The following is an 8,603-nucleotide window of genomic DNA, read 5'->3' as shown; positions in this document are numbered from 1 at the left end:
ATTTCTGAAAGCAGTAGGTTTAATGAAGCCAACAGGCAGGACACATATTCCTGCACAATCTGTGCGCCTGCTCAGATGTCAGAAGCCAGATTCAGCTGGCTCTCCCCAAAAGGCCCCGAGCCCTTTTCGTTGCCCCAGGACGGCGGAGGAAGGGGTGGGCCTGTCCGCCCCTCGGCGCTGGCGTCAGGTGATGTCACTGGACCGCGCCAGCCAATCGCGGGCGGCCGGGATCTAGGCACCACCGTGGCCGGCGGCCTGCCGGGGGCGCTGTGGCCCGCCGGGCGGCCCCTCAGAGCCGCCATAGCCTCCCGGGTTCCCCAAACCAACGACTCCGCCGTCCGCTCTGCGGCGCCGCCATGGCCGATGTGGAAGACGGCGAGGAACCCTGTGCCTTGGCCTCTCACTCCGGGAGCGCAGGCTCCAAGTCGGGAGGCGACAAGATGTTCTCCCTCAAGAAGTGGAACGCGGTGGCCATGTGGAGCTGGGACGTGGAGTGCGATACGTGCGCCATCTGCAGGGTCCAGGTGATGGGTAAGCGCTGCACGCGAGGCCGGGGCCGCGCTGCGGCCTCTGGGAGCCGACTCCGAGGGTGGGAAGGAACTGGCGCCCGCCGGAAGCCTCGGAAAGTCCCCTGCCTCCGGGAGTGGGTGGAAGTCGCCCTGCCCGGGCGTTGGGGGAACGTGGAGTCACGATCAGGCTGCTGCTCCTGACGGCTGCGGCCGCTGCCTAGGGCTGCGGGGTCGTGCAACAGGCGCCCGGCGCCAGGCGGCTAGTGTTCTAGGGAGAGAGACGGGCAATAAACGGAGGTGAACAGTGAACAAGGTAATTTCAGGTAGTTAATGGGTGTGACCAAGAGAATAAAACCGGGCGATTGTTGGAAACTAGCAGAAAACGCCTTGGTTTATGTGGCCAGTCCCACCCCCTGCTCTAAAAGCTCATCGCGAGGTGGTCAGGTTAAATTAGGCCGTGATTCAGCAGTGAACTTTAATGGTCTTGTTCACCACCAAAGTGATGCTCCGGAGTCATCTTCCACAAAACAACACCCTTAGTTCTCCTCGAGAGGCGCAGGGAAGTGTTTTCTCAGCCTTTGCATTTCCGGATTAATTTACCGCCGCTCTTCGAATGACTTTTAAATCTGAATTGATCTAAGACGGGTCAGATAGTACTAGCGTGGCTTGAAGGGGAAAGTATGGTTCAAGAATATCTAAGTTTCATGGGAGCTGAGGAATGTAAGCCCTTTAGTCAGAAACATGAAACTTCACCTCCATCACAACCCCCTCTCCATCATCAGATGCCATTTCCTGGAGAAGATACTGCCCTGCTTTAATCATGCCTTTGTGGAGAACCTTCTTACAAATATATCTTCTTTCTGTGATTTTTTGAGTTAAAATATTGGACCAAGCGAAACGTTTCAGAACAGCTTAATCTCGTGTATTATATGGTTCTAAGGTCTCAGACCACTTTGAAAAGCAAGTGCTATTTAAATGCAAGTTGTGTTTTTAGATAGGGCATTTAAAATCACTTTGAGAGCATCTTCAATGGAGTTCTTTATTGAGGATAAAGAAAACTGGCATTTCTATAGTTTGAAAACTGTGACTTGTCTTGAAGAGTGAGAGATTTGGAGAACATAAAGAGAATTGCTTTCCTTAAGGGGGATGAGACCTTAAACCTACCAGAATCAAGAGATTTCTCAATATGTGCTCTTTTGTCTTTTATTCGTAAGGGCTTGTTTCAAAGAGGATTTACAATTGTATTGAGACATTTTTATCTTTTACTTTTGAAAGACCTTGGTATTAGACATGACCCACTTATTTTACATGGATCACTTGAGCCCAGGAGTTTGAGACCAGCCTAGGCAACACCGCAAGATCCTGTCTCCACAGTTAAAAATTAAAATAAAAAAATTGACCAGGCATGGTGGCCTCCAGCTACTCTGAAGGCTGAGATGGGAGGATCCCTTGAGCCCAGGAGGTTGAGGCTACAGTGAGCCTTGTTCCTGACACTGCTACTGTACTCCAGCCTGGGTGACAGAATGAGATCCTGTCTCAAAAGCAAACAAAACACATTCGGTTTTAAAAGTATCTAGTTTATTTGCCTGCAGTGTAGCCGCTCCCAGCCCCCTTTAGGAATCATAACTTCCAGTTTGGGCGCATTTTTAGCTGATCCAGGAGACTCTTGCTAAAAATTTTATCTCCTAAATACATTTCCTTTCGTTTAAAGGAAACTGAACTTTCACTTAGTTCCTTTTCAGTTTAAAAATAATGTTCTCAAAGGATATTTTTAAAAGATTTCTCTCTCAAAAAGCTATTTCCTCCCCCAAGGAAAAACATGTGAAGAGTGAGTGTAAATGTATAACCTGAAATAATGATTGAAACTTTACAATAAATAAACTTAGATATTTAAAGTAGGTCAAAGTATAGGCTATAAATGACACATTTCATCATAAATGTTCTAATTATAGGAAGTATTCTGCTACCACAGGATCTGTGTTGAGTATTTACAACAGCTGTACTTTGGGTTCAGGAAAGTATTCTAGACTACACCTTTGAATTTTGTTTATGAGGTGTTAAAACCCACTAAGAGGTCAGGTGACAGCAGAAGGAAATTTTTCTTCCAGACTTCCTAGTACTTACTCTAGCATCATTCTAAAAGGTGTTACTGTTATTGAACTCCTTAGAAATGTGCTGTTTTGGCTGGGTGCGGTGAATCACAAGGTCAGGAGTTTGAGACCAGCCTGACCAACATGGAGAAACCCCCATCTCTACTAAAAATATAAAATTAGCCAGGCACGGTGGTGCATGCCTGTAATCCCAGCTCCTCAGAAGGCTACATCAGGAGAATCATTTGAACCCGGGAGGCAGAGGTTGCTGTAAGTCGAGATCACGCCAATGCACTTCAGCCTGGGCAACAAGAGCAAAACTTCATCTCCAAAAACAAAAAAAGAAATGTGCTGTTTTAGATACCAGGATGATCATTAAGGCATTTTTTTTTCTTTTATCTGAAACTTTAGGAAATGTGTAGATTTTGGTCAATTTTTATAGTCTACATCAAAGCTATAAGCATAAATTAGAGATTTCTAGATTCAGCAACAAGGACCCACTTAGTTCCCTTTCCTTAATATTTGAATTTATCCACTCGTGACTTATTACACTTTCTGCTCCAGAGATTTGCCTGTCAGCCCATTCTGATGTGGATGACACTCTCATCTTGGTTTCCACTCTCCTCCCTTCATTCATCATGGAGTGATGATTGCACAGTGAGCAAGTTCTGATGAAGAGGGGAATAGGTTTGCTAGGACCGCCAGTTGTAATAGCCGGAGTAATCCTTCATGACTCTATCACCTTGGATGTTTCGTGTAACTTTTTGGAGGCTTCTTTTCCTAATTTGTACAGAGGTAGTTGGGATCACCAACCTTAATATTAGAACTGTGATTACACAGAGCTAGAGCCAGATACAGGTAGCATGTCTTTACCTTTATGTCACAGCCCTCATGATATTTAGTTGTTTGTCTACCTCCCCATTTGCTGGTGAGCCCCTGGAAACCCAGCCTTGGTCATTTTGGTGTCCCCAGTGCGTAACTCCTTGCACAGAGTAGATAGTAATTGTAGGACTGAAGAAAACCTCAGGAGGCAGTGATTGTTTTTAATCCACACTGAAGAGACCAGGGCGGTGGTGTTTTTCTAAGGGTAAGAGCATGTGGAGAGGAGCAAACAAATGCCTGAGCAGAATCCAGCGTAAGAAGAGAAGCAGGCTTCAACTCCACCGTGTTTCTATTTTTACAGAATTATTTTTCTCCTATTTATGTTAAAAACGTTTCTGTTGGTTCAAACTTCCTTTTACCCAGCCCTGACTCCTCTTCTAGCTAGTGAATGAGTCCATTTTTGGTCCCTAAAATAATCTGTACTACTTTTTTCATTAAGCTGATAATAGTATTCCAGATTGAATTTTGAAAACTTCTAGTACAGCCTTTAGCATCTCCTTTTTGGTATTTATACCTGCTCCACTATATTAGAAGTTACTGTAAGTTCACTGGGCATGCTCAGGGGCAGTTTATTTTCAAGGCGTCTTTTTAAATAAGCCACACATATTTGTTAATATTTGTTCATGTATACATCAAGAAACTCTAGAAGGACACCCAAGAAACCAATAATAAAGTAATTTATTAAAATATTTTACCATTGTTGGTAAATGCTTTGGACTCAGACTTAACTGTAAAGGAAGAATTCTTTTTCTTTTTTCCTTTTTTTAAAAAAAAAGACTTTTATTTTAGGTTCAGGGGTACAAGGGCAGGTTTGTTACATAGGTAAACTTGTGTCACAGAGGTTTGTTGTACAGCTTATTTCATCACCCAGGTATTAAGCCTAGTACCCATTAGTTATTTCTCCTGATCCTCTCCACACTCAGAAAGGCCCCAGTGTGTGGTGTTCCCTGCTGTGTGTCCATGTGTTCTCATCATTTAGCTCCCAAGCATTTTCTTACAAAGAAAAAACACTTAGCATTTAGGATCTAGTATTTACTTATTTTGTCTATAAAATTCTCACCAGTATGTATCTTCCCCACTTTATATATAAATACCTCACGGTATTGTCCCTTTTTTGCAGATGAGGGAATTGGAGTTTGTAATTGGTCGAAGGCCATGAACCTAATAAATGCCAGTGAAGTGGGATTTAACTGTAGCTCTCCTGGCTCTGCAGTCTTTGCTTTCCCCTCTGTGTCTCACTGCCTTCTCGCCAGCCTTGTCTGGATGACTATCAGTAGCAACTTCTTAGAAGCATACAGAGCAGTTCGTTTTAAAGGAACTCTCAAGTGTCTTAGGGCAGAGAGTAAAAAGTTACTTTTTATGAGTTGCTAAAGGAAAACTTTGGTGTCAGTAAGTATGGATGACTTAAAAAAATTTGTTTATGGCCAGGCGTGGTGGCTCATGCTTGTAATCCCAGCACTTGAGGAGGCCGAGACAGGTGGATCACCTGAGGTCAGTAGTTCAAGACTTCAAGACCAGCCTGATGAATATGGTGAAACCTGTCTCTTTAAACAAAAAAAAAAAAGGCTTGTTTATGAAAGAATTAATTTTTTTCCATTTAATTTTTATGTGAGATAAATTTACATAGGTCAGAAATTGAGGAAGGTATGTGTTTACCTGAAGAGTGAAAACTCTCCTTCCCATTCCAAACCCTACCAGTAAATTTTATTGTTGGTTCCTTGGGTATCCTAGTGTTTCTTGATGTATGTATAAACAAATGCTAACATATATACATGGTTTATTTAAAGGGTGCCATGAAAATAAACTGCCCACGAGCATGCCCAGTAAGCGTATAGTAACTTGGAATATAATGGAGTGTGGCATACTTTTCTCTAGTAGTTTTCTCTATTGGCAGTGTCAGGACATCTTTTCATCAGAGCTTATAAAAATAGAGGGTTTGTTAACCCTTGTGAATTTGCTCCCGGTTATAGTAAATTAGTGGAATGCCTTGTACTTTATTCCTCTTTAAATAGTTACATTCAGATGAGAAATTAATAGTATGAGTCTTTAATGCCATCTCTAACCCTTAGGGCTTTTATTTGACTTTGAAGTGTCGGGTTTTTAAAAATTGCATTCTGAGCATCAGAATGAGAATTGCTATTTGTTTACTTTTAGATGCCTGTCTTAGATGTCAAGCTGAAAACAAACAAGAGGACTGTGTTGGTATGTTGTAATTTCATTCTCTTGCTTTTTCAACTGAAGGTTTTCTCAGTAGGGATGTTTGAATTTGCAGTTAAGATTGACTTTATCAATACACAAAAATAAACTGTAAAGCCGTGATTAATATAAAATATGTTGGTTCTCAAAAGACTTTAATGGAATGACCCTGCAAATCCTTTTATTGCTATAATTAAGAATTATATATTCCAGACGTCATAATAAACATTTTAGTAATCAAAAATGAAATAATTATTTTCTATTAACAAAATTATAAAACCAGAAATTGTTCAAAACATTATTTGAATTTTGGCTCTGTGATGGGCCACTTTTGGTTCTAATAAGGCATTTCACTTTCATATACATTTATATATAGTATTTTAACTTTAAAACCAAAGTAGAAAAAATTCTAAGTCTCAAGTATTTTTTTGGAATGCGGGTTGCATATCAAATTTCCTTTAGAGTCTTATACTACAAAAGTTGTCTTAGGCTAAATATTTTAGGCAGTTGAAAGATTTTTGTGCCCTAGTTCTTGAGGTGATTATGTCTAGATTGCTATCTAAACATGTTTACAGATTTTCTTAGAATAAAAGATTAGCTTTGTATTTTGTGTTTGCCTGATGTGCATAGAGCACATAGAACTTCTTAATATTGATTCATGCAGTTTTGATCCAGTTCTTCCTCCTGAAATGCTTAGAATGTTTCCTACCCTCTGTAGCCAATTTTCATAGGATTTTTTTTTTCTTTTTTTCCTCCCATTTCATTTAAGCTTTTTCTCTTGTCATAAGCTCAGTTGGTCAAGCAAGGGACAGATGAATTCCAAATTTGAGATTGCATTTCAGATTCTGGATGATTTCCCTTGTTGTAAAGTTTTTCTTGCATGCTGCTTGTTTAAAAGTATTAACTTGGGAATTGTGAGGGGTGCTTTCTTTGATCACGGAGAGACCTCTCTCTTAAGCCAGCCACTTTGAAAATTTCATCGTCATATGAATTGCACTGGTTGTGGATGACTTACAATTCATCACTTCTAGAAAACAGCTCAGCTCAGTAGATGCACAATTGAATGCTTAGAAGCATGTCACTGATGATAGCCTACTGCATACTAAAAGCATTTACAACTCACTCTATCTTGATAAACAAAAATTGGAAGAAGATTTTTCTGTGAAGTAAAGCCCAGAAGATCTCTAACATCAGTGCATGACTGAGAAGGTCAGAGCTAAGGAACGTTCAAGTCCTTTTATCTCCTAACTTCATGAAGACAGCATGTGGAGCTGTGTAGAACTAGGAGTCATCACATTACCCATAGATTCTAGAACAGGGATGGAAAGGCTTTCAGTGACTTATTTTATTGTGTCTCTGTGTAACTTACACATTTAAGTTTCTGTTTCTTTATAGATAGAAAAACATCTTTTTGGCCAATTAACTATCTTTTCTCAAGCTTATTATTTGTTATACAAAATAAGCTATAATTTTGAGTTCGGTTTTTAAATTGAAATATGTAATGTTAGCTCTTCTTTTTCTTTCTTTCAGTGGTCTGGGGAGAATGTAATCATTCCTTCCACAACTGCTGCATGTCCCTGTGGGTGAAACAGAACAATCGCTGCCCTCTCTGCCAGCAGGACTGGGTGGTTCAAAGAATTGGCAAATGAAGTGGTTAGAAGGCTTCTTAGTGCAGTTGTTCAGAGCCCTGGTGGATCTTGTTATCACATGCCCCACAAAGGCTAGAGCACTCCAGGGGATGAATTCTTCAAATAGGAGTCGATGGATGTGTGGTCCTTTGGGACTCATCAAAGGCTTTGTTTAGCATTTTGTCAGTTTTGTTTTCAGAAATTCTCTGCAATTAAGAAGATAATTTATTAAAGATGGTCCTTCCTACCTCTGTGGCATGTGTCGCACACACAGCTTAGAAGTGCTATAAAAATGGAGAGAACTTCAGATTGAATCACCTTTATAATTTACCCATTTCTATACAACTGGCTGTGGAAGCAGTTTCATTCAGAAAACTTTGCATGCTTATGGTTGATCAGCTAAAAAGAATGTTACAGTAACAAATAAAGTGCAGTTTAAAACCCAACTTCTATTAATTTGTTCCTAATATGTATTTTTGGCAGTGATAGAGAGCGGTCCATGAAATCTTGATGTGATATGAGGATTTTAAGTTAGGGCCAGTAAGCAGGATAAATAAAATTTAACTTTTGGGCATATGGAATTTTGATGGTCTTTTAAGTTATTATTCTGTATCATTGATTCATCAAGAAAACATAGATCTGCACTCACCTTGCTGTTCAATCATGAGTGGTAAAGGACAGAATTATTTTCTAGTTCTGGTCAGATGATGTAAATTTTTTTTGTTCTGTTTTTTAGGTGAAATGTCTTTCTGTCACCCAGGCTGGAGTGCAGTGGCACAGTGCCAGCTCATTGCAACCTCCGCCTCCCAGGTTCAAGTGATTCTCCTGCCTCAGCCTCCTGAGTAGCTGGGATTACAGGCGAGTGCCACCACACCCGGCTAATTTTTGTATTTTTAGTAGAGATGGGGTTTCCCCATATTGGCCAGGCTAGTCTCAAACTCTTGACCTCAGGTGATCCCCCCACCTTGGCCTCCCAAAGTGCTGGGATGATGTAATTTAACTGTGTTTTAGGTAACATGGTAATGAGGGAAAATGTTTACCAGTGTTACATTGGATCAAAAAGTTTATCACACAATGTTTTAATAAATGGTTTATTCTGTTTACCTCATTTGAATTGTCATTATAATGTTATGTGGAACCTTAAACTTAATAAACTGATTTGTCAAGGAAATACTTTCATTTAATTTGAAAATATTCATATTCATTTACACTTTCATTTGACAATAACAAAATTTAAGGCTTATTACCTAGAGACAGTACAAGAAAATACTAAATTTTATCGAACTCATTCACACTGA

General features: G+C 40.4%; 1 protein-coding gene across 6 annotated transcripts; it reads left to right on the top strand.

The window, feature by feature from the left end:
• Positions 1–260: 260 nt before the first annotated feature.
• On the top strand, positions 261–8,476 carry RNF7 (ring finger protein 7). 6 transcript variants are annotated; one of them, XM_054246880.2, is made up of 4 exons: positions 261–524; positions 5,636–5,683; positions 7,208–7,256; positions 8,042–8,476. In XM_054246880.2, exons 1-4 carry the CDS (start codon positions 357–359, stop codon positions 8,149–8,151), a joined length of 375 nt encoding a protein of 124 aa, XP_054102855.1. In that variant the 5' UTR covers positions 261–356; the 3' UTR covers positions 8,152–8,476. The 6 variants fall into 6 exon arrangements, with proteins under 6 accessions (XP_054102855.1, XP_054102858.1, XP_054102857.1 ...); XM_054246883.2 differs by having other exon boundaries at positions 261–531; XM_054246882.2 differs by lacking the exon at positions 7,208–7,256.
• The last annotated feature ends 127 nt before the right edge of the window (positions 8,477–8,603 follow it).

Source organism: Callithrix jacchus, chromosome 17 (assembly GCF_049354715.1).
Source record: "Callithrix jacchus isolate 240 chromosome 17, calJac240_pri, whole genome shotgun sequence".
Classification (NCBI taxonomy): domain Eukaryota; kingdom Metazoa; phylum Chordata; class Mammalia; order Primates; family Cebidae; genus Callithrix; species Callithrix jacchus.
This window is presented reverse-complemented; position numbering and strand designations above follow the sequence as displayed.

What these genes read in the sequence shown, in the direction of transcription:
- RNF7 (XM_054246880.2), top strand. Translation starts at nt 357, where the DNA reads ATGGCCGATGTGGAAGACGGCGAGGAACCCTGTGCCTTGGCCTCTCAC. An exon ending in GCGCCATCTGCAGGGTCCAG is followed by an intron (nt 525 to 5,635) that starts GTGATGGGTAAG and finishes GTTTACTTTTAG; the next exon opens with ATGCCTGTCTTAGATGTCAA. An exon ending in CACAACTGCTGCATGTCCCT is followed by an intron (nt 7,257 to 8,041) that starts GTGGGTGAAACA and finishes TCTGTTTTTTAG; the next exon opens with GTGAAATGTCTTTCTGTCAC.